We start from the raw sequence: 26,836 nt of genomic DNA, 5'->3' as shown, positions 1-26,836 counted from the left end.
ATTGGCAGGTTTCTACTCACTCCTATAAACATGAAATAGCTTGAGAATTGGGCACCCCCAGTATTTATGTTATCTCTCTGGAATCCTAGAGCTCAGAGTGAGAAGTTGTACAGTCCCAGTCTGGAAGGTCCTGCCCTCTGCACTGCAGAAGGCCTCTCTCTCTGGTGGCTTTTCCCAACATCCCAGGGGAATGTGCATTACAAGAGGCCAGAGCTTAGATAAGAAGGGGTTAAAGGTTTGCCAGAGGGCAGGCTCCAGGGCCGATGGGTGGAGCCTCAGAGGCTCGGGTCTAAAATCCTCACCTGGCACGATTCAGAGAGACCCACTGGAAAGAATCCCTGAGGACCGGAGGTATGCCCAAGAAACAGTGTTCCTGGTGTGTGCTTTCTGCGTCTTGGCAAAACTAGCCTCTTTCGCTTTTTCCTTCTAATTGTGGTAACTTCTCTTTCATGTAGGAATGGGCTCGTTTCCTTTCTACTTTCTGATTTTTCTACTGCTTTCTCCCTACCTCTCTCACTGACACACCCAATATTTCTAACTGTTTCCTCATTACTTCAGCTTGAATGTGTCCATTTATAGATTTACATTTCACCTAATTGTCTCCAGTAGCCTCAGAAAATTTTTCTGGAGTTCTCAGATGTTCCTTACCTAACATAGAAGTTTGTTTTAGTGTGTGTGTATATATATATATATATATATATATATATATAATCTTTTATAATTTTTTTTTAATTGGAGGATAATTGCTTTAAAATATGTTGGTTTCTGCCATACGACAATGCAGAGGGGATATATGTATATTATGGCTAGTTTGCATTGTTGTATAATATTTTTTAATTTATGAATTAATACCTTTCACTTTAAGATATAAAATTATCCTTATCAGCTGTTTTGAAGTCAAATCTACTAGTTACAGATAAATCTCTTCAACTTAGAAAGAATCAGGTAAGTGGGGGGAAAAAAGTGATTTTTAAGTCCCCTTAAGAAAAAACTTTTCAACCGCATGTTTCTCTTTAATATTATAGTATGCCTCTGAATGATGACTTTTTTCTGTTACTGCTGATATTGTGACATTAGCTTGCTATATAATTGCATACTGATGATTTCAGCTTTGAAATGTAGTAACAAATACCTTTCTGACTATACAAATTAATTCAATTGCTGGTATTACAAAAGAGGTATGCTTTAAAAATCAGTCACTCCTCCATGCTGTAGGGCACCTTTGCAGTTCATGGCCATGTGTACCTGAATTTAGATACCCTTCAATTATGGGAGATTTGACCTTATATGAAACCAAAGTTTAAAAAGTTACATGGTAAGTTTCATTCACTCCATCTATTCATTTATCCAAGCAGAGTATAACCCTATGACAAACTGCAGACTTAAAAATATAGAACATGGGGGGAAATATATAAATTTAGATGATAAATAGGTTGATGATACAGATATATCCCTATTTATAGATAGCATAGTCCTATGACAGACTGAAGACTATTAAAAATATTTTTTAAATAGGGGAACTTTATAAATTTTAGATGATAAATAGGTTGATGATATAGATACAGCCCTATTTATATATAGCATAGTCTTATGACTGAAGAGTATTAAAAATATTAAAAAGTGGAGGAACTTTTATCTTTATATATGTGTATGTGTATATATATAAAAACATGGCCCTTACCATCTGGGAGCTGTTGTTTTTTGGGGTGTTTAAAACAGATACAAAGCAAAGCAATGCAGGATAGTATTGATATCCTGTCAAATTGAATGTTGTTAACATATATTCATTCATTCAATAAATATTTATTGAAAGGTTTCTGGATAAAATAGAGGCCAAAGCAGGAAAAAGGGTCTTAAGGTCATAGGATCTGTGATAGATCTAGAAGGACATACGTAGGTTTTGAACTGAGAAGAGGAAAGGGCTTTGGGCTTGGAATTAGAGTGAACCAAAAGCTGATTGTTGCATGAGCTCTGCATATATATTGAGGTGCACAAGCCTCACCTCATAGGTACTTCCCATGTGCTTTCAAAACTAGTTCATAAAGTTATGTAAATAATACAAAGCCTAGGATGCTGACCCAAGGGATTTGGACTATAGGCACTGAGGATCCCTTTAAGGATTTTGAATGAGGGAATGAAATGAGGAAAACAATACTGTGGGGAAATAACCCTTCAGAATTTCACTGGATAAACCAAGAAGGAAAATCAAGAGGCAGTAAAAATGGCAGGAAAACTAGTTAGCCCATTCTAGTACTCAGATGAGTGATGAGAACGAGAGTGGTGCCATTAGAGCAGAAAGGGTGATTTGTCGTAAACCTACCTGCTGAATCATGTGGTTATCTGTACACACGCTGATTTTTAACAGAATTTAGTAATTAAATCACAAAAGTATTCATTTACTTTTCTTTTAAAATTGTTTTTGGGTATACCTTCAGGCATTATGATTTGTAGATACTTGTTTTAAAGCTTTTGATTGCTTTCAAGAATCTCTGATGAAGATACTTGAGTTTCTGTATCTTACATCTTCATGGATCCTAGGCAAACCATCCTTTTTATAACCCACCCCTCCTTTTTTTTAGTGTTGTATATGTCTCATTTCCGGAGGATTTGAAAGGTCACCAAAGCCACAAAGACAAAGCTTGTAGTTCCTCCAGTCGTTTAAAAAAAATCATGAGTCTCTTTCACATGAGTTGAACTTTTCACCAGTACAGTTCTGTGGTTTAGTGTAACTGGATGACTTGTCACTCACATGGTAAAGCACAAGGCTGATTACAGTGCTGTAAGATAAACATAATAGACTTTACTCAGTGCTAATGACCAGCAAGGAACAGGGAAGTGTTTAATCTTGGTAGGTTTCCCTCATTCTAAAGTAGACTGTAGGGCGAATGGTCCTGGAAAAGCAGACACAGAAGTGAGACCCAAGCGAATATGTATTTTTTGACAGATTGGGGTGGAGGGCAGTGGGGGGAGAGGGTCTTTCTTTTAAAATGTGACATAAATGTAATTTTACACTATAGCTGTATACCATTTTGGCAATTTGTAAGAAATCAAACATCCACTTAAATTGACAATCAAGGCAAGATAACTTTGCTAAGTCTTAAATTGAATATTAAATTTTCTGCTTATTTGCTGTTTGTACACAAGTCATTTTGAATAAGTCAATTTTTCTTTCTCCAGGCATTATGAAAAACCTGTGTTTCAGAGTGATTACCATGGTTATAGGTCTTTATTTTACTGGCACAATGACAAACCCATCAAGAAAAAGCAGTATTTTATTCAATTCCAAGTACCAATGGAATGGATATCTTACAACAAATTGCTCTTTTGCTGGAAAGCATGAAATACCCATGGACATACCACAGATGGCACCCACAGTGGATGACAGTTTCAATTTCTTGAGGGTTCTCTTACAAACTCACATGAAAAAAGAAGAATGGAACATAAAACACCTGGACCTTAGTAACAATCTCATATCAAAAATAACCTTAAGCTCTCTTGAACATTTTCATGCTTTGGAAACATTAAACCTCAGCAACAATGCCATTCACTCAGTATTATTGGATCTACCCAGTTTTAAGTCCTCATGGGTGAAACGCCACAGAGGCAGCTTGAGAAATCGGCTTCCATTTCTCAAGTTGCTTACTCTTCAACGAAATAAACTCAGCAACATTCCCAAGGGTAAGTACAATTTTAAAAGATGGACCAAGAAACCACGAGTATTTGGAGAGGTAATATGCTTGCTTAGTTGCTCAGTCACATCTGACCCTAGTGACACTTTTGACTGTACCCAACCAGGTTCCTCTGTCCATGGGATTTTTCAGGCAAGAATACTGGAGTGGATTACCATTTACTTCTCCAGAGAATCTTCCTGACCGAGGGATCAAACCTGTGTCTCCTATGTCTCCTGCATTATAGGCAGATTCTTTACCTACTGAGTCATAATGTTTTGTGTCAATAAGAATTCCAGGTTTGTTTTCAGTTTCAGGAAAACAGCTGCAAGTACAGCAATTTGATCAGAGTAAATAAAATAAAAGGATTTCCCTGGTGGCTCATACGATGGACTCTGCCTGCAATGCAGGAGACCCCGCTTCGATCCCTGAGTCAGGAAGATGCCCTGGAGAAGGAAATGGCAACCCACTACAGAATTTTTGCCTGGAAAATCCCATGGATGGAGAAGTCTGGAGGGCTACCGTCCATGGGATCACAAAGAGTCAGACACAACTGAGTGACTAACTTCACTTTCACTTTTCAAATATAATAAAAGGAGTTTCTTATGAAAGTTTTAAGTTTATAATATGTGGAATTTAAAATCAATGTAATTTAATCTCCTGTTGCCATAACATATTGATATTATATGAATTTGTCAAGAGGTACTAATAATAGGAAGTATTTAAGTACTAAATAATAATGCATTATTTTAAATTACCTAATTTGATTTATGTATATTTGTTACTAATTATAGAAAAGCATTGAGAAATAACTAGTTCAGATACTTTTAATATGTAACAATTCAAATTAAATGTTGCCATATTTATAATTTTTGTTTCTACAGAATACATTTTACATCTACTTATCTAGTTCTCCTCCAAATGTAGACTATACATATGCTAATATTATATGTAAACTCTTATTAAATCAAAATTAGAACTCATCAGAACACATATTATATTATTTTATAATAAATACCCATCCATTCTGATACTCAGTAATCTACATGTTGGAGTTCCTTAACTCCAATGTCTTTATTTAGAAAATATATAATAATACTAATAATAATGTTTTATATTTTTATATTTTATAATGATGTTTTATTTAGAAAATAAATCAGATTTGTAAGCCACAGCTTCCTTTTTATATTCAGGAAAGCTACAGAGTTTCCTTTCCCTATTTGTTTTCAGTCTCAATCACCATTGTAAGTACTTACTTTATGTTAGACCCTAAGGTGGCGCTAGTGGCAAAGAACCTGCCTGCCAGTGCAGGAGATGTGGGAGACGTGGGTTCAATCCCTGGATCAGGAAGATCCCTGGAGGAGGGCAGGGCAATCCACTCCAGTATTCTTGCCTGGAGAATCCCATAAACAGAGGAGCTTGGCAGGCTACAGTTCATAGGGTTGCACAGAGTCAGACATGCCCGAGACAACTTAGCACACAGGCATGCACATGCTAAAAAGGAAAATGTAAGAATATTTTCATTTCTCTCCATCTCAAATTATATTTAGTTTTTCTCATTTTCAGTTCTTTAATTTCATGTTTTTATTTTTTTATTTATTCATTTATCACCAGTTTCTGGTCTTGTAAGCGTAAATGTGGCAGTAATAGCCTGGCAGGTGAAGGGACAACTGTTACAGTCACCATATCAGCAGAATTGTGTGAGGACAGGAGTCTTCTCTCCCTGACCTTTTCCATAAAAGCAGGGTGTAGTATTTTCAGTGCAAAGTATAAACTAATTGCATTTTATGATTTTTATTATATTGTTCTTATTGTAAAAGAAATGCCTGTTATTTGTAGAATATTAGGAATTAAAGAAAAATTTAAAGGGAAACATTAAAGTCCCTCATGTAATATATATTCTTCAAGTTTATTCTTTATGCCTACTCATATATTTTTCTTTCAAAATTGTATCCTACTGCCCATATGTCATAACATAATTTTATATCACAGAATATTTGGAACATCATTATGTAATTAAGCAATCTCATAAATATTTTAAATAGTCAAATAATTTTCATATATGTTAGTTACTCAGTTGTGTCCAATTCTTTGCGACCCCGTGGACTGTAGCCCACCAGGCTCCTCTGTCCATGAGATTCTCCAGGCAAGAATATTGGAGTGGGTAGCCATTCCCTTCTCCAGGAGATCTTCCCAACTCAGGGATAGAACCTGTGTCTCCTGCATTGGAAGGCAGATTCTTTATATCTGAGCCACCAGGGAAGCCCCAATTTTCACATATACATATATTATAATAAGTTCAGTTAAATAGCATTTAGATTATTTCCTTTTTGTTTGCTATAACTCTTTGATGAACATCATTAAAGCTACACATATTCACATGATATAGCAGTGTTTCCTAACTAGTGTGTTTAAATGTAAATCTCAACCCACAAATTCAGGTGAGCTGGATACGTAACTATTGTTTATAATTCAGCAGAATTTCTAATGTTGAGCCCCCATCCTGCTAGCATCAGTTAGAGTGGGATGGAGAGATAGTGACAGTTACCATCAGTCTTTCATGGACTTTCATTTGTCTTTTCCTAGATTTGTACCATAGCTCTAGAATCTTATACCCCGACAAGGCATCAAAGTGTGTGTGTGTGTGTGCACGTGCACACATGCTCATATATGTATCCTTTACCCCTTCTAGCCAGAGAACATTTCTTTTCAGTCCTTCACTTTGGAGGAAATTCTTACCTGCTTTTGTTTCTTCAAAATCCTCTATCTAGATCTAGAAATTCCTTTCCTCTAAAGATTCAGGCCTTTAGTAAATAAAAGCCAAAAAGACATGATTCACCTCTGCTTTCTGCCTTATGATGTGCATTTGGGGGCTACTGTCCAGTTGCTGCCTGCGGGCTTCTCATTGCGGTGACTTCTCTTGCTGCGGAGCACAGGCTCTAGGCATGTGGGCTTCAGCGGTTGCAGCACACAGGCTCAGTAGTTGAGACTTGCAGGCCTTAGTGCTCGGGCTCAGTAGTTGTGCTGCATGGGCTTAGCTGCTCCGCGGCATGTGGAATCTTCCCCAGCCAGAGATCCAACCTGTGTCCCCTGCATTAGCAGGTGGATTCTTTCCACTGTGCCACCAGGGAGGGCCTCCCCTGGAACAATTAACACAGATCTTTTACTTTCTGCTTGAACGGAGAGAAAGGAAATAAGGAAAAGAGATAGGCAAAAGATTAATATGTCAAAATATTAGCCCACAACAGTAGAGAAATGCCGACTCTGTCTCCTTAAGGCAGATGAATTCCCCAGAGCTCACTGGAGGTTAGGATGCATACATTTCATTTAAGGACCAAATATCCCTATAAAATGCAGATACAGTCCCATCTTCTTTTCTCAAGTTAAACTTTTGCTTCCCAAAATATCAGGAAATATGTTAAACTTCCAAAGGAGGGGGAGAAATATATGAAATGAGCAAATCTTGTATCTGAAATTCTATTCAATAATAGAATTCTAGCATATAGAACTATGGAGAGATGAATAAAACAGATCAATGATGGAAGTCCAATGTAAGCCCTAAATCTAATTGGATATACTTGAGTTCTTTTCCATAGCATTTTGTGATTTGAAGTATTTTTCTGTAGTCATCATATACTTTCAGTTTTTACTAGGTTGAGTCCCCTCTAGCGTACCTTCCCATTCATTATTCTGTGACTATGGCTAGGTAACAATAAATTTGTTTTTGGCTAAATCTCAAGTTATCTTTTAAAATGTTAAGTAGTTATTGCAGTAGACATGATCCTAGCCCACTCTAATTCATAATTATAATCCATAAGCAGAGAATCATTTGTATCTATTTATATAGGTAAATAGATTTACAATGATCAATGCAAAGAAATAGAGGAAAACAATAGAATGGGAAATACTAGAGATCTCTTCAAGAAAATTAGTGAAACCAAGGGAACATTTCATGCAAAGATGGGCACAATAAAGGACAAAAATGGTATGGACCTAACAGAAGCAGAAGATATTAAGAAGTGACAGGAATACACAGAACTATACAAAAAAGATCTTCATGACCAAGATAACCACAATGGTGTGATCACTCACCTAGAGCCAGACATCCTGGAATGCGAAGTCAAGTGGGCCTTAGAAAGCATCCCTATGAACAAAGCTAGTGGAGGTGATGGAATTCCAGTTGAGCTATTTCAAATTCTAAAAGATGATGCTGTGAAAGTGCTGCCCTCAATATGCCAGCAAATTTGGAAAACTCAGCAGTGGCCACAGGACTGGAAAAGGTCAGTTTTCATTGCAATCCCAAAGAAAGGCAATGCCAAAGAATGCTCAAACTACCACACAATTGCACTCATCTCACACGCTAGCAAAGTAATACTCAAAATTCTCAAGCCTGGCTTCAACAGTACATGAACCTGAACTTCCAGATGTTCAAGCTGAATTTAGAAAAGGCAGAGGAACCAGAGATCAAATTGCCAACATCTGTTGTATCATCAAAAAAGCAAAAGAGTTCGAGAAAAACATCAGCTTCTGCTTTATTGACTATACCAAAGCCTTTGACTGTGTGGATCACAATAAACTGGAAAATTCTGAAAGAGATGGGAATACCAGACCACCTGACTTGCCTCCTGAGAAATCTGTATGCAGGTCAAGAAGCAACAGTTACAACTGGACATGGACTAATAGACTGGTTTCAAATCAGGAAAGAAGTACATCAAGGCTGTATACTGTCACCCTGCTTATTTAACTTCTACACAGAGTACATCATGAGAAATGCCGGGCTGGATGAAGCACAAGCTGGAATCAAGATTGTTGGGAGAAGTATCAATAACCTCAGATACACAGATGACACAACCATTATGGCAGAAAGTGAAGAAGAACTAAAGAGCCTCTTGATGAAAGAGGAGAGTGAAAATGTTGGCGTAAAACTCAACATTCAGAAAACTAAGATCATAGCATCCGGTCCCATCACTTCTGGAAACAATGACAGACTTCATGTTTTGGGGCTCCAAAATCACTGCAGATGGTGACTGCAGCCATGAAATTAAAAGATGCTTGCTCCTTGGAAGAAAAGCTATGACCAACCTAGACAGCATATTAAAAAGCAGAGACACTACTTTGCTAACAAAGGTCCTTCTAGTCAAAGCTATGGTTTTTCCAGTAGTCATGTACGATGTGAGAGTTGGACTATAAAGAAAGCTAGCACCAAAGAATTGATGCTTTTGAACTGTGGTGTTGGAGAAGGTGCCTGAGAGTTCCTTGGACTGCAAGGAGATCCAACCAGTCCATCCTAAATGAGATCAGTCCTGGGTGTTCATTAGAAGGACTAATGTTGAAGCTGAAACTCCAATATTTTGGCCACCTGATGCGAAGAACTGACTCATTTGAAAAGACCCTAATGCTGGGAAAGATTGAAAGCAGGAGAAGAAGGGGATGACAGAGGATGAGATGGTTGGATGACATCACCATCGAAATGGACATGAGTTTGAGCAAGCTTCGGGAGTTGGTGATGGACAGGGAAGCCTGGCGTGCAGCAGTCCATGGGGTCACAAAGAGTTGGACTTGACTGAGCGACTGAACTGAACTGATTTACATAGGTGTTTGCTCTCATCTCAGTTAACAATTAATTAGAGATAATCTCAGCACCAATCAAACAATTGGCCTGTGGCACATGTGTACCTTTATAAATCATGTTTGACATGTCTTAAAATAGTGACAGTTCATAGAGCCAGTGAAACGTTGCTTTGACTCCAGAAAGCCCACTTTTGGAAGGGTAAAAGATCATATTGACTAACCCAATGTCAGCTAACTTCCTGTCTTGATACTGACCAGCTGTGATGTTACCAAAAATCTTCATGTTGGAAAAACACCCAGAGGAGGTACTGGCCTATATAATTTACAAAACAGAAGCCAACCGTGAATTTAATGTTAATGATCACTTCACCTTCTTCCCATATTTTGGGAGTATAGCCTTAATAATGGAAAAATCAGTTTAAAAAAAATAGAAATCCTAGGGACTGGTCTACAGTTACACTATCCCACTTACATCAAGCAGTATTTTGGGAGTGCCCAAAAGTGCCTGAAAATATATCAGGACAAACATCTTACTGTGTTTCCAGTTATGCTGAAAGACCAGAGGTGACAACCTCACATTAACACACTAAATTCCAGAATCCAAGCGATAAGTATGTTATCAGTGAGGCAAAATATTACCTGATTTTTGAAACTGGTAGAGAAGGAAAAAAAATGTAACCAGTGTATTGTTGAAAAAAAGAAGCATGTTGTATTCTTTTCATTTGTAGGATATTAAACTTTTCATCCTGATTGCTCCTTGGATTATGGAAATACCAATAACCAATGTTCTCAAAACCAATACAGGTTCTAAAGTAACAAAATGAATATATGTCATTAAGCTAAGAGGGCAAGGTCTTTGGCTCACCTATGTAAATTTGACCATATTAAGGGCTGATTTTATGAATCAAATATGTTATCCAGGACCATTGCAGACTCTATTCTAATTCTTAATACTTTTTGAACTTGAAGCCATAAACTTTATGTTATCAGATTATCACATTTGGAAGAGCATTTAGGAAGTTCAGAGTCCCAAGGAATGTTTCTAAGATAGTGTAATGTCTGGGCATACCCTCTGTAGCATTTTTTTCTAATAGACACTGAGATAATTTCTTGGAAGTAATAAAACTGTCTGGCCATTTAAATGCAAAGGCTAATCAAATTCCTGCCCCTTGTGGCCTAAGTGATCATCAGAAGACAGTTTAATAAATAATCCCATCTCCACAAAATTGCCTCCATATTTTTCTCCCAACATTTAACTCTCTTTAAACATGAAATGTGCTCTCTGATAACCAAGCCCCACCCAGTAATGCACCTCACAACCTCTTTCACTCACCTGAATGTCCCTCAACACTGATTCACCATGCAGTTTGTAAAAGAACATGCTTCCCCTTATTGAGAAACACAGTCAAGGGTCTTGGAAGAGTTTACCCAAATTCCCCAACTCCATCTTGAGAGACCCCCAAACGAAAAGATCATTTGTAGAACTTCACCAGTTCTCTTAGTAGCATTAAAGCTTGATTCTCTAAAAGTAGAAGTAAAGAGAAAATCTTCATGTGGAAGGAATAACTGATCATCACAGTCTTAATTCCCATGTGCAAAAGTTTTCTTCTTCTTGTGGATCTTTGCTGGATATTATGAAGGAAGTCAAATAAAAAGGTATTTTTTATAACTGTCAATGTTCAAAAGCCTCCCCGCCCCCCATCCCCAAACATGCCTGGGCATGTTCTGGTTCCACTCTTCCAGTTTGTATTTATCAACCCCAAACTCCCAGTCCATCCCTCTCCCTTGCCAACCACAAGTCTGCTATCTTTATCTATGAGCCTGTTTTGGTTTTGTAGGTAAGTTCATATGTGCCTGTCATATGTGCATTTACTCTCTGCTTTATCTTTTGTATTCCTTGCTGGTGGTTTTGTCACTATAGTGTCCAGCTCTTGTGACCCCATGGACTGTAGCCTGCTAGGTTCCTCTGTCCATGGGATTTCCCAGGCAAGAATTCTGGAGTGGGTTGCCATTTCCTTCTCCAGGGAATTTTCCCGACCCAAGGGTCAAACCCCAGTGTCCTGCATTGCAGGCAGATTCTTTACCAACTGGCCTACCAGGGAAGTCCCTTGTATTACTCTACTCGTTTATTGACCTTAAGCAAGTCACTTAACCTAGAAAAGACTCCTGGTTCTTATCTTTACCTAGAGATAGTGGCACCCCACTCCAGTACTTTTGCCTGGAAAATCCCGTGGACGGAGAAGCCTGGTGGGCTGCAGTCCATGGGGTCGCTAGAGTCGGACACGACTGAGCGACTTCACTTTCACTTTTCACTTTCATGCATTGGAAAAGGAAATGGCAACCCATTCCAGTGTTCTTGTCTGGAGAATCCCAGGGACGGGGAGCCTGGTGGGCTGCCCTCTATGAGGTCGCACAGAGTCAGACACGACTGAAGCGACTTAGCAGCAGCAGCAGCAGCAATATATATAAAGGTTGATGTGAGGCTTAGAGAGAACATTTGTAAAAACTGTAACAGAGCGATGTATGTAAAACATCTCTCCTTCAACCTCATACAAAACAGATGTGCAAAAATGTTCTCTCTTAGGGCCATTTTGATCATCCTGAGTATCTAATTCTCTTTCCCATCCCAGTTCTTGCTACTGTACCTTAAAGGTACCTTAGTGGTAGCAGCTAAAATGCCCCTTAGTTGCTAACTGCCCCACCCCCCAATTTTATTTCAAAACTCAAACAGCTGAAGTGTTTGTTTGGTCTGGAGTTATTCCTGCTACAGACAGCTTCCACCGAGCTGGCAGAGGACGTTTGCTGAGAGCAGCCTCCCTGCCTCCTGCCAGCCTCATGTGGCAGCTACACCCATATGGCCTTGCTCTGCAGTGGGACACACTGGGCATGCCATAGGACACCTTGATACCAAGACCAAAGCACCTCTGGTTTACAGAGGGGGCACATCAGCCTGCAGAGCTGGCTGAGATGAGACTGTGGTTTTTTTTTTTTGGGGGGGTCGTTTTTTTAAATGAAGTGTAGTTGACTTACAATGTACTAATTTCCGCCAAGTGATTCAGTCATACACACACACACATATATATGTATATTCTTTTTTTATATTATTTTCCAATATGGTTTGCCGTAGGATATTGAATATAGTTCCCTGTGCTATATACAGTACAACCTCGTTGTCTATCCATCCTAAAGCTAATAGTTTGCACCTACCAACCCCACACTCCCAGCCCCTCCCTCTCCTCTCCCCACTCCCAGCTTAGCAACCGCAGTCTGTTCTCTGTCCATGAGTCCGTTTCTGTTGTGTAGACAGGTTCATTTGTGCCATATTTTAGATTCCACATGTGCTGCTGCTGCTGCTCAGTCGCTTCAGTCGTGTCTGACTCTGTGCAACCCCATAGATGGCAGCCCACCAGGCTCCCCTGTCCCTGGGATTCTCCAGGCAAGAGTACTGGAGTGGGGTGCCATTGCCTTCTCCAAGATTCCACATGTAAGTGATATCATATGGTATTTGTCTTTCTCTGTCTGACTGACTTCACTTATCTCTAGATCCATCCATGTTGCTGCAAATGCAATTATTTTGTTCTTTTTTATGGTTGTGTAGTATTCCGTTGTATACACGTACCACATCTTCTCTATCTTCATCTGTTGGTGGATCATTTAGGTTATTTCCATGCTTTTGCTCTCTCTTTTGACAGTGCTGCTATGAGCAGAACTGTGCATGTATTTTTTTGAACTAAATAGTTCTGTCTGAGTATGTTCCCAGAAGTAGGATTGCTGGATCGTATGATCATTCTGTTTTTATAAACCATTATTATTTTATCTTACTTGACTGTTTTCCTTGGTTTCTATGTTTTCTCACTTCTCTGATTAAATTTGCTCTTTGAAACTTGGGGAAGGCCTAGGAGGTTAAAGCTTTTCTACAGACGAGAGGTAGGGAACACAGGGCCCTGTCTCTGAGAAGGCCCCACAAGGTCCAGCTTCATTTCAAACCCACGGCTAGAGGTAGAGGTTTCAACACCCCCTGTCAATTGATAGATGCGGTCTCCTTCATCCCTGAACTCCTGGGGTACTTATTCAATTCAATTAAGCACTAGATATAGTAGCAACCATGAGCTTACATCCCTAAACAGGCCAGGAAATCTCATGAAAATGTTAAGAAACTCCTTCATCTCAGTTTCTGGGTGGCATTTTTTTCTCAAGACCCATATGTCTGCATATTAAAACACATAGGGATATTCTTCATTCCACAAAGAAACAGATTTTCTCCAGAGGTTATATTCAAAACATTTAACAAGTGACCTTTAGCCTGGGTTCCCAAGCTGGAAGCCTCCTGGCTGTACTGATGGAGTGGAATCTTTCTGGGGGAGGGAGGGGGAAGGGAGAACGCAGTCAGTCAAGTGCCCAGGGCAGTGGAGCAGCACACAAGGGCTCAGCGATGGCTGTTCATGAGCCAATATGGAAGACTTTCTCATATTGTATTCATGAGTATTCAGCATATGCCAGCTGAATATTAACCTTGGCTGTCTCTCATTGTTCTAAACATGAGGGCTTCTTGGCCTATTCTTTGTCTTCCTGTTTTTGATAGAGACATCATATTCATCTATAAGTACATGTCCCATCCAAAGCAGGCAGCCTTCATTCAGCTCCAGCCAAATGTTTCGTGCCATTTGAGACTTCCAATTTTTCAAGAAAAGTTAGAAATGTACATATTTGTATTGAATCTTTAATGTTGGCCCCACGACTTGTAAATTTCTGTGCAGGTCAACCACTGTGACCTCTAGCCTACGGAATGTATATCATACAACAGGCCTTACAAGTGTTCACAAAGATGTGAATTCTGCCCTGAAGGGACCAATCATCTGATGGAGAGACTGACAACCAAAGACTGTTTTATTGGTGGGGGCATAACTGCTTTGTGTAACTAATAGCTTTTTCTTGTGTGTGTGCTTTATCACGAACCCGACACAAGGTTTCTCTATTGTCTTCGTCCCCAGCACCAAGTGCCTTGCTCATAATATTTTGACTGAGTTGTCATCCTTGTGATCTCTTGCTTAGTCTATACAGCTGAAATGAACATATGAGGGCATAGATGTGAAGCAATTTCAATTAAGTCATCATCTCTCAGCATAAACAGTCTTATAGTAAGTACTCTGCAGATAGTAGACAAGGAATAAACCCTTGCGGAATTGAACCAACATGATCTGTATGTAGTAGTTTGTTAAAGACGAAGGCTACATGTGAGAACAGAGCAGAAGGAAATGTACAAATGCAGGGCTTCCTTGGGAGACTCATATGGGAAATCAAATTTTGAAGACTGCTGTGGCTAGCACCTCATTCTCAATGTTTATCTTCAGTGCCAAACGGTTACTTATGGAATCAAGTGAAATACGAAGGCAGAGGCCAACCCTCAATTAGATGATTTTGCCAGAAAGTAAAATATCTAGCTGTAACACATTACCTAATATAAGAATTTCTAGAAAACACTTATCAACAATAAGTAGTTAAAAGATAGAACTACAAAATAGAATAATAATATCTGAAAAGGGGAAGAATTCATCCATGTAAATGAAGCATCAAAACAACTTTTTTCTCTATAACCATAGCAAGATCATCCAGTTTTACCCACAGGTCAATCAAATAAGCAAGTATTATAATTCTCTCATTCAATCCAGGTTAGATTTATTTTACTGGTGCTCTTATAAAATTAGCATGTGCGTGCGTGCTAAGTAGCTTCAGTGGTGTTCGACTCTTTGTGACCCTGAAGACAATACCCTGCCAGGCTCCTCTGTCCGTGGGATTCTCCAGGCGAGACTATTGGAGTGGGTTGCCATCGCCTCTTCCAGGGGATCTTCCCCACCCAGGGACTGAACCCACATCTCTTATGTCTCCTGCATTGGCAAGCAGGTTCTTTACCACTAGCGCCACCTGGCAAGCCCCCAAATTAGCACATGTTCTTATAAAGAAAGAATTGAAAGTGTATAAAATAAAAGCATAGTTTCACCTTTCTTCACCATCCTGCTCCAAAGTGTAAATACCACTGGTAGCTTAGTTCATCTCCTTCCAGGCCTTCTTCTCTGCTCTCTCAAAACATATGTATCTGGTTCTTCTTTTGCAAAAACATTAGAATTATACTCCATACTTTTCTGAAAATTAACGTTTACCTTCCTGTTCAGTCAGTTCATATTGGTCTACCCCATTCTCTTTTAAGGCTACACAGTATTTATTGATAGACTACCCTTTGTTTGCCTGTTTCTCTGTTTTGAACCATTTAAGTTGTATCCAGTTTCCTACCATTATAAACAATGCTTCAGTAAATGTCAGATTTATATTTCAAACTGCTTTTTAATTTTAACAGGACTATGGAAACTGAAGTCATTGCAGAGTTTGGATCTGTCATTCAACAGGATATCGCAAATTGGTTTGTCTGATTTTCATAACTGCCTGCAACTGGAAAACCTCCATTTAAAGAGCAACAGGATATTCAGAATTCATCCAGAAGCCTTCAAGGACCTAAAAAAATTACAGGTTAGAAAATAAAGTTTATAACATCTCAAATATGTGGACCTACAGGCAATTACCTTAGAACTCTTCATTGAACAGTTTGTACATGCCCAGTAGTACTGGCTACTAATCAAAAAATATAAGTCTATTTTAAGATTCCCCTGAAAAAGTTGAAGTCTCTCTCTCGCCTCAGAACTCCAAGGCCTCAGTAGTGGACATGAATTTTATTTGAACGTTAATACTCAGCAGCAAGAATAGGCACATTATTTTTCCTAAGTCAAATTAAACCCAGCTCTGAGCTTTCACTTACCAATTGGCAAGAAAATGAATCTTAGTTATTAGGAACGCTCCCTCCCCAAACTACAAGGTCAGTCAAATATCCCTGGTGTTTGATGCAGTTTGGGATCCTATGGGCCTATATGGACTCTACACCCATATGGCCCAGGACCCCATGAATCTCAGAAGGCTAGTGACCCTGGTGCCTCCACACCAAAATTGGACACAGAATAATACAAATAATAATGATATCAACATATACTTGCATCGCACATACCACATGTCACATATGGTTATAAACATCAGACCAATGATGGGGGGACCGATGTCACATTTTAGAGCCCTGCTGCCTGGCTCTTGGGCACCCTGCAGCGAATCTCACCAAGGTCCTGACATCCTGACAGCTGTGTGAGGAGCTCCCAGAGCCCTGCTCTAGTTCTGACAGCCCTAGCCCCTTCTCCTCCAAGCCCCTTTCTCCCACCTCCCCGTCTTTGAGGAGATATTGTAAAATCTCTCCTCAGTGCTCCTTTAGAAATACCAAAGTGGCCAGCAGTGTGGCACCTAGAGATGCCTTGTGCTGTGTTTAGTTGCTCAGTCGTGTCCAACTCTTTGTGACCCCATGGGCTGTAGCCCGCCAGGCTCCTTTGTCCATGGGGATTCTCCAGGCAAGAATACTGGAGTAGGTTGTCATGCCCTCCTCCAGGGGACCTTCCCCACCCAGGGATTGAACCCAGGTCTCCCACATTGCAGGCAGATTCTTTACCACTGAGCCACTAGGGAAGCCCCTTTGAGGACATACATTATGTCTATTTTGTTTTCTAGTGCTTAACGTCTGTCCAGTATGTACCATGCATTTACAAACTCTTGGTGAACAAACAAAGGAATGAATGGATAGATGATGATCATGCATAGGTGTATACGTTATCTATTGCTGTGTAACAAATTACTGCAAACTTGGCAGTCTAAAACTACACACATGTATTTATCTGATGCCTTCTGTGGATCAGCAATCCAGGCAAGGCTTGGCTGGGGCCTCTGCTGAAAGTGTCTCAAGAGACTGCAGTCAAGATGTTGGCCAGGGCTGGAGTCTTACCTGAAGGCCCAACTGAGGAAGGATTAACTTCCAAGGCCACGTGGTTATCGGCAGGACTCAGTTCCACATGGGCTATTGGGCTGAAGGCTCAGTTCCTTGCTGGCTGTCAGCGTAAGCCTGCACTTGTTTCTGTGCCATGTGGGCTTCCACACAGCAGTACACAGCATGGCAGCTGGCTTCAGAGCCCAAAGGAGAAAGCCTGCTAGCAAGAACATTACAGGCTCATGGAATGTAATCACGGGAGAGATGTCTCATTGCTTTCAGCATAGTCTATTTGTTAGAAGCAAAGCAGAGGTCTCACCTCTCCCCCTCCAAGGGGAGGCAATGACTCAAAGGATGTGAATGTGGGGAAGGTTTTCTGGGGACCTGTCTGCCATAGTAGTTATCAGAGCAGATGAAAAAGTCTACTTAACTTGGCAGCACTCCACAATTTGCCACAGAAATATTGTCAGATTGCCTGGAACCTCATTTAGTATGTTGTATTCTGATTATGTGTGTGTGTGAGTGCTGAGTCGTTTCAGTCATGTTTGACTCTTTGTGACCTCATGAACTATAGCCCGCCAGGCTCCTCTGTCCATGGAGATTCTCCAGGCAAGAATACTGAAGTTAGTTGCCATGCCCTCCTCCAGGGGATTTTCCCAACGCAGGGACTGAACTCACATCTCTTGCATCTCCTGCACTGGAGGCAGATTCTTTTAATGCTGACCCACCAAGGAAGCCCATACTGATTATATTTATATATATAATTTCCCTATGCCTGTTTTATTTCCTATGCATTTTTATTGTACTTATAAATAAAAGTCTTCTGCAGCTCACAGGTAATAGATGCTACAGGCAGACTAAAAAATAAACCCAAGAATGTTTAAATCATCTGTAATTCTAAATTACCTGAGTTGCCCAGAATAATACAATTTCTCCTCTCTTATCCCTTCTGCATGTTCAGCAATAACTCTAAAACCTGGTTTGGGGACATGATGAGAATCTTTGGTACCAGAAAGCTGAATATTAAAATGGGTGCTGGTTTTTTTTCCCCCCAGATGATATATTTAATGCTTGCACTATGTGTCTTCTTATGTGGGAATCTTTTCAGAAGCCAGATAGATTTTTTAAAGCATAAATCCATCCTCGTGTTTAGATAGAATGAAAATGTTTCATTGGCATTTCAAATTAGCCTTCCTTTTTGCATGCCATTCTTCCTAGCATAGTGATTTGTTACCAACATTACATGCTTCTCCCAATCTCTACAATATAAAGTACATTCCTTTCAAATGATGGTGAATGGTCACTTCTTTAGCCAAATTGGTCTATTCTGTTTTCATCTTTTCTCAGAAATTACCCCTCCTGAATCATTTTATTAGCTTTCTGTCCTCTATTCTGTTTTGATTTCAGTTTCATGATTTGTAACATAATAGCTAACTAGGATGAAAAAGCAGATGTGCATGAAAAAGAAAATACCCATCAAAACATTAGAATATCTCACCTGTTGATGAGAATGGTGTATGTCAGGGGACGTTCAACTTTAAGGGATCCAATATGTTGCATTTTCCTTTGTGTGCCGTTTCTCAAGGACTCTCTGTTCCTTATCAGTTCCTGGAATACAGGAACAAGTAGAGCTGCATGCAGGTCTCAGGACTGAGATCATGGGAAAGGGAACCTGCTTGGATTCCTTTCAGTGACTCCCTTCAGTGACTCACTTCAGCGACTTTGTATGTATTAGACTATCCATTTAGTTGCAACTGGTGGAATTTCATTCTTTGTAATGGCTGAGTAATCATTTTACTGAAGATATATAAGCATGCAGTTCTGCTAATAAAATACCCTTGCTCCACTAGAGACCTTGGTCCCCCACACCCTTCTTTCTGTCTTCATTCTCATCAGAATGTGGAAGCCTGCCAAGCTCACTTTCTCACCCAGGCTTTCAAGACCTCCTTGAGAGAGACTTGTGCCTTCATGAGCGGTACAAGTCCTGTGCATGGGCTTTATTGGTTTTCCATGTAACCCAAGAAATACTGCTCTCTCTCTCTTTTTCTCTCTTTCTTTTCGTCAACTCCAGTCCCCAGGTCTTGGTCTGTAAAAGACCACAACAGGTATACACAGAAAGCTCTTGATCCTAGACAAGGCCAGGCCAAAGGAAAGTTGTTTTGTGTATGTCTTCCAAATCTCATTTCCTATTTTTGACCACCTTCCTTTAAGAGTTAAGAGTGCTTGGTTACTCAACAATGCAAAGATCACTACTTCACTATTGAGTATTGGTTATGGTGTTGTTTGAGTGTTTAAATCAGCTTTTCTTAAGAATTTATATGACCTAAGATGCTAATACTGCTTTTTCCCTGAGTTTCTTAAACAATTGACCTGAATTACATTCAGACTTTCTGGTTTTTATCCATGGCTCTCTTTTTACTTTTCAGCAAAGTTTGCATTTATGATTTGCTTTCAAACCCCATGATCCCACTCTGGTGCCTCACACTCCAGGCCTCCTCTGCCCAGCCGTTCACTTCAGGGCAGTGAGCGCTTAGGCTCCAAGAGGCTGTATTCTGGAATAGAAGGCACCCAGCTGCAGAGGCAGATCAGACTTTAACTCTGCCATTCATTCAGTCATTTGTTCATTCCTCCATTATTTTCTGAACATGTGGGTACCAAGTTCTAGGACTAGGGACTATGTGGGATATACTGTGACCCATCCAGTTTCCTCCTTTGTAAAAAAGGGGAAATGACAAAGCTGTTGTGAGGATCAGAGATAAGGCATGTAAAGCACCCAGGAGAATGCCTGGTACACAGCAGCAGTGCTCTGTAGACAGCAGCGAGAGCTACACCTAACTCTGTTTCCCCTACCCCATAACACCCCTGCAAGATCCAACTTCAGCAGATCCTGCTCTGTGTTTCTAGAGTCACTGAGTCCTTTTTGTTCCTCACATTCCCTTTTGTTTCATATGAGACTAGGAAAAGTAGTCATTTTGTGTATACTGAGTAGCCATGGATGCAGAGAAAGCCACTACCTTTAAGATAAGGTAGTATCTTATCTTCACACCTGATGTGAAGAGCAGACTCATTGGAAAAGACCCTGATGCTGGGAAACATAGAAGGCAAAAGGAGAAGTGGGCAGCAGAGGACAAGATGGTTAAATAGCATCATCAATTCAGGGCATGAATTTGAGCAAACTCTGGGAGATAGTGGAAGACAGAGGAACCTGGAGTGCTGCAGTTCATGGGGTCACAAAGAATCAGAAACAACTAAGCCACTGAACGACAACATTTAAAATAATACTTGCCAAAGAAGCCTCTTGGCTCCTTCTGTTCAATCACAGTTGTTCTTCTGGACTCTATCCTCATCATCCAATATTTTCTGCCACTTTCAAGATTACAGGGCTTCTAGACTTTCTAAACCTGGTGCCTAATTCCAAATCTTGATAAAAATTGGGAGTCTAGGTTATATCTAGCAGTAAAAATCACAACTCTTAGGAAAAAAGGAAGGGAAAGTGGTTGGGCTTTTAATAAAGGCTCCAGACTTAAAGATTTCCCATACATTTAATCTTCAGAACAACCCTGGGAGATAGGCTCATTGAGAGTCAACAATTTGCTGAGTCTGACAGAGTTCTTAGGGGCAGAGCAGAGATTTAAACCCAGTAGTCTCTGACTCTGGAATCAGTGGGAAATTCATATCACTTCCATAGAGATATAGACTGTATCTGTAACTCATTTGTCTCCAAATGTCTTTATTCACAGACTGTCCTAATTTTTTTTTTTCTTGAGCAGATGGTAGACCTCAGCAACAATGGGCTGACAGCCATCCTGCCAGTGGTAATCATGGCCCTAGAACTTCCCCACCTGGAGGCTGACCTGGCTGATAACCCATGGCAGTGTGACTACAGCCTGGCAGTCTTCCAAAATGTTATTTCTGAGTCCTGGAGGAAAAGGTGGAATGCTATTTGCAATGAGTCCATAGGTAAGTCAGTAGGACCTCTCCTTTCAGAAGTGGTTCCATTTAAACAGAAAAAAAAAGTACACAAAACATTTAGTGTCATTTGAAACAATGACAGCCGCCTCAGGAGCAAGAGTGCATTAGTCATCCTTGGGCTGTATCACAGAACAATTGTTGGTATCCGTTTTCCTCAATTCATGAACAATTTTCTTCACATGGTCAGGAACCACTGGATTTGGTCAAAACCAGAAATTTCACAAAGAATGTTTCTCTACAACCCCCAAATGTCATATTTTGTTACCCAAAGAGTAACAAAATAATCAAAGAACTTCTAAAACTTGAACCATAATTATTTAAGATACTTGCTACCCCTCTGAAAATATACACAAAACACACAAATTTAAAAAGAATATTTTTCTTTGATTTTTTTATCTGTCACTTTCCCAAACTGCTAAAATATGTGACTGGAATTGAATATTCTGGATTTTTTTTTTTCACTATTAACTATCAGGCTTCTCTAGTGGCTCAGCGGTAAAGAATCCGCCTGCCAATGCTGGAGATGTGGGTTCAGTCCCTGGGTTGGGAAGATCCTTTGGAGAAGGAAATGGCAGCCCACTTCAGTAGTCTTGCCTGGGAAATCCCATGGACAGAGGAGCCTGGCAACTACAGTCCATGAGGTTGCAAAGAGTCAGACACAACTGAGCAGTGAGCACTGTTGTTAGTAACTATCTTGGCTAAATCTAAAATCAAACTCCTAACTGGGAAAAAAGAGAGAAATAGACTTTTCTTTTCTTTTTTTTTTTAATGAGTTCTGGCCTCTGCTGTACTCAGGACTGCTACTGAGTAGAGACATGGCCATGTTTAACAGGTTTAGGAGAAATCCATAACAATGAGAGAAGTCTTAATAGTGTCAGCCACACTTGTTTCATCACTCTGTAAAAGCCACACCAGCCTTCTGAGTGTGGAAGGCAGAATGTCAGGAACCAGTAGAAAAACCTGAATATTTTTGCTGTTTACCAGCACTGAGGAATGGTGAGGAGATGATATAACAAACACAGGTGGGGCCAAGGCAGATTTTGCAGGGGGCTGATAGAATGTCCTCACAGATGTGCAGTAAGTAGGTAAGGATGTGGAGAGAGGAGGGGCAATGTGACTGTACCCACAGCCTGGCTTCCTTCCTCCTGTGGGCAGGAGTCAGTCAGGAAGCCTAAGAAACACAGCCTCTGGGTCTTGGAGCCTCAGACCCAAGCCTGAGAGCCTCGTGTAAATGTGCACAGAGCCTTACACACACCGTTGGTATCAGACAACCAATCAATCAGCCAGTAAAATTGCTAATCATGTAAAACAGACTTTAAATCTAGCTAGATAAGGACTGAGGCTTCCCTGGTGGCTCAGTGGTAAAGAATCTGCCTGCAAGTTAGGAGATGTGGGTTTGATCCCTGGGTCAGGAAGATCCTCTGGAGGAGGGCATGGCAATCCCCTCCAATATTCTTGCCTGGTGAATCCCATGGACAGAGGAGCCTAGCAGGCTACAGTCCATGGGGTTGCAAAGAGTAGACACGACTGAGCGACTGAGGACTCACAGATGCTTTTAAATCACTGGACTCTCATTCCCATTCTTAGGGAAGGAGGATGCACACTGGTGGACCCCCACAAGCAGAATGTCCAGAGAGACTCACCTTCCTCATGCTGATTTGAAACATATGAAAACCCTCATACGGAGCAAAGCTGAGAGGGCCCAGGAAGTGCGCTTTTCCATGCTGGAGAAGGACACTGCAGGCTCTGATGCGGGTGACAGACCGAGAGAGCTGCCAAAACGGGTTAGGAGGGCCGAGGATGTGCGTGCTGCTGGCAGAAAGGCAGACTCTTCCCAGGACCTGGTCCTGGCAGTCTGCCTGTCGGTGTTCATCACGTTCTTCGTGGCTTTCTGCCTGGGGGCTTTTGCAAGGCCTTATGTGGACAGACTGTGGCAACAGAGATGCCGGAAAAAAAGTCCAGGTTCAGCGTCAGGGAACGAGTATTCAAACCAGGCCTTCTACCATGAAATCGAAGGTGCGGTAAACCTACAGCAGCCGAGGATGGATCTGCCCCAAACTTTCCACCATCTAAACCTCTATGAGAACCAAGCCCCACGCACCGCTGTGGTTCCAGCAAGAACGGTGGCACCGACCAGAAGGGAGGCTGGCGGCCGGCAGGACAGGGAACAACGCGGGGTCTCCACTGGGGCAGGAACTGGGAAGGATACGGTTCCCCCAAATCACAGTGCAGCCCGGCGCGTTCTCTACGGACCACCAAACGCCCATGACACCCAACTCACATCGGCGGGATGGGACCACATCTACAGGAATGATCCTGGAGAAGGCAACTATGACACTGTGGCCAGGCAAGTTTCCCTCAGTGAGCGTTCAGTGGGCATCCCTGCAGTGGCTGCCAGAATACAGACCAGCCCTAGCTCAGTCCGTAAGGATTCCGATGAACTAGGACCACCCTGCCCCAGAGAAACGACAGTGCCTCTCTCCCAAAGACCAGCACGCACACACACGCCCAGCACTGGGGAGGAGAGAGGAGGGGTCCCTCCACACTTCCCTTCGGAGTTTTCTAAGGAGACTGGGCAGAGCGCACAGCAGCAGAGGCTCCAGGGCTCCAGTGCTGAGGGACAGCCTCCCGCCCACTACGAAGCGGCCACGCTCAGTGACCCGGGAGACCCATCCCCACCCGGCGGCCCTCCAGGATGCTTCGGGGACTTGCCAGTGACTCCAGCTCACCAGGAGCCCGCGCAAAAGCACACTCCTGACGCTCAGTACGAGGTGGACTCTGACTCCGATTCTGAGGAAGGGTCTTTATTTACTCTGAGTTCAACAAGTTCAGAAGACTGGAGAAATGTGGCCGAAGAAGAGGCAGATGGGGAGCAGAGCTGGAGAGCCGGGGAGCCCCCTGGGGACCAGGTCTCCTGTGAGAGGAGGGACAGTGTCAGGCCATTAGAGAGTCCTAAGGACAACATCGCCTTCCAGAAGACTCTGAGGAAATGTGAAAACCAGGAAGATCATTTTGGAAAAACTGTCACTTCTGACCCAGACTCTCATTTGTGCCAGACTCATCTGGAAAGTGCCTCTAACACCAATAATTATGAGGATCCCTTGCCCCGGTCATCAGGCAGCAGTTCTAGCAGTGAGGAGGTCCCGAGCATGTCCATTTACAATTACATCTCTGCTCTTCAACCCAGCGCAGTGGAGTGGCAGTACTCACTTAGAGACTTGGAATTTGCAAATATGGATGCTTTACCACAAACACCACCGTGTTCTGCCAAAGTTCCCTCAGATCCTGACAAGTGTCTGTCGTGAAGGAGACACAGATGTTTGTAAAGAACTTTATGTTAAAGGAATAGACACAGCTCAAAACAGTATTCCTTCCAAGGTCACTGCAGAGCAGAACTTGAGAACCTCACAACAAGATTCTGAAGAGGACAAGAAGAATAGACACTGATGCAAATGAGGGGTGTGTATGTCCTCTTGGGGACAATGATTCCAGAAAGGTTATAAGTGGAACACCATTTGTGAAGGGGTAGGGGGGCAGGAGGGGTTATTTGGAAGATGGTCTCAAGAGCCAGGTACCACTATTACAAGTGCTTTCAGATAAGGCCAGCTCCCTGAGCACATAGGAGCACTTCGGTGATAAAGACTGGGGTCAGCACTCAAAGCTGAGTCAATGAACTGGAGTCTCTAAATTCTTCTCTATGTTTAGTTAATTCTAATATAAAACTGCCATTCACAAGACATGGGTCATTTAGGTAGGGAAGCATTGAGATACCTAAACATCGAAGGTTCCAATTAATACATTTTACACTAAAATTTAACACTTATGGTATTGCAGTTAGAAAAAAAGGTGATTCCAGGTTTTATACTCAAATGCAGACCCAGAGAAACCTGATGGGAGTTAGCTGTCCATGTGAGGACCAGATCTGCTATAACAAACACAAGGATGTTCAACCTGAAAATCAAAGGGGATTCAAGTAACATTTTTAGTGCATAATGAAGCACTTAGATGGAGCTGCTGAGGAGATTTTAATGAATTTTGCACAAGGAACAGCGCAGCTTTTTGGAGTTTGATTAGAAAACTACAAAACTGGAGGGATTCAGACCAATTCTAAATATTTGTTTAAAAAATGGTAATGGCGACTCCATTTTGTAGAACAAAGTATAAATTAAAAATTAATTTTCAGGAAGAGCATTTATGTTTCTTGTAAAAGAAAACGGTACTCCACTATTCTATGTTTGCCTGGTAAATGTCTATGTTGTTGTCATTTTTAGCCATGTCTGGCTTGGTCCCAGACCCTCTTGTCTTCTGACTCAGTTTCTTCTCCCTGAGTGAGCTATTACTTGTCATGGCTTTTAATTGTTATTTTCTGCTTCTGTAACTTCAGCTCTGAAATCTTTCTGGAACTTTAAACTCACATGCAGCTGCCTGTTGGATATCCCCATAGGCAGTTCAGTCTAAGCATGTCCAAAGTGAAACGCAGTAGCAGCCCCTAATCCTCTCCACCACCACCTCCCCCCCACCCCCCAGTCTGAGCCTCCATTTCACTATCTGCCCTGTTGCTCCATCCAGGAACCTGGGGGTCTTCCTCTCCTTGCTGCCCACATCTAATTATTTTCATTGAGTACGATCACTTCTAGCCCCTCAGTATCTGTCAAGTCTGTTCTATCCTCTCTGTCCACACAGCTCCAGCTTCAGTTCTCACCTTGACACTCCCACTAGATCTGTGACGACAGCACACCAACTGGTTTCTTTAGCACTGGCCCTACGTGCCTTTATCATTCCCACGCTACAGCCAGGGAGTGGTTCCTAAAACCCAAGTATGATCACATGGCTCCCATTTTTGTGGATGCAGTCTTTTCTGTTTTGTTTTGTTTTCTTTTCTTTTCTTTTATAATAGCACCACATAACTCCCTGTCTCCAGACCTTTGTCCACATCACATCTGCCTGCAATGTTCTTTCCAACCCCACCCAACAACCTCACCACCAAACAAGCCCCACTTTAAGCTCAACAGACCCTACCTGAGTCTCAGCCTTAACTGTCACTTCCTCATGGAAGCCTTCCTGGACCCCTAGATTCAGTTGGATTTTCCTGTTGCAAAGTCTCTCATTACACAAGCATTGTCTTTCACAAGGAGAACTTATCGCAAATAAAGTTGAATAATTATTTGTGTGATGGTTGGTTTACTGTCTGTCTGCCTCTTCTATACTCTTATCTCCACAAGAACAACAACAAAGTGTCTTGTCTCCTAAAGGTCTGGCATTTAATAGGTTCTCGATATATGGATTTATGAAATAAATGAATGAAAATGAACTCTTTAGTATTGATCTGGCCCCGCTTTCCATCCAACTTTTCCTGTGGTATTTATCTCTCTGTGCAGTACCTCACTCTGAAATCCACAGTTACAGACACACCAGACTATGTCACCCTTGTCCACTCTGCTCCCCACATTTAGGGGCACATCTGGCCTTTCCACTAAGTCCATCTCCTCTACCTGGAAGATGTCTCTGCTGCTTTTGAGACACTGTTTAAGGTCACCTCCCCCAAGAGCCTTTCTCGGCTCATTCCACCCAAGTAGAATGGACCACTTCTTTCCTCCCTCCAGCCCCTGCTATACTGCTGTGTGCTATGGTGAAAACAAGGCTTCACATGGCTTGACTGAGATCTGCTGGAGACTCTTCTATGGGCTGGATGAAGTTCATTACCAGCATAGGGTCTATAAAGCTGAAAATCATCTCAGAGTTTGCAGTTACTTTATAAAGTGAAAAATTACTTTCT

General features: G+C 41.4%; 1 protein-coding gene across 1 annotated transcript; it reads left to right on the top strand.

The window, feature by feature from the left end:
- Nucleotides 1-151: 151 nt before the first annotated feature.
- On the top strand, nucleotides 152-26,725 carry LRRC66 (leucine rich repeat containing 66). The gene is made up of 5 exons (XM_070372941.1): nucleotides 152-351; nucleotides 3,178-3,678; nucleotides 15,592-15,761; nucleotides 20,859-21,048; nucleotides 22,648-26,725. The coding sequence occupies exons 2-5, from the start codon at nucleotides 3,183-3,185 to the stop codon at nucleotides 24,363-24,365; spliced, it is 2,574 nt and encodes an 857-aa protein (XP_070229042.1). The 5' UTR covers nucleotides 152-351; nucleotides 3,178-3,182; the 3' UTR covers nucleotides 24,366-26,725.
- The last annotated feature ends 111 nt before the right edge of the window (nucleotides 26,726-26,836 follow it).

The sequence above is a fragment of the Bos mutus genome, chromosome 6 (genome assembly GCF_027580195.1).
Source record: "Bos mutus isolate GX-2022 chromosome 6, NWIPB_WYAK_1.1, whole genome shotgun sequence".
In the NCBI taxonomy this organism is placed as follows: Eukaryota; Metazoa; Chordata; class Mammalia; order Artiodactyla; family Bovidae; genus Bos; species Bos mutus.
The sequence above is the reverse complement of the archived record's forward strand: the minus strand, read 5'-3'. Positions and strand labels throughout refer to the sequence as shown.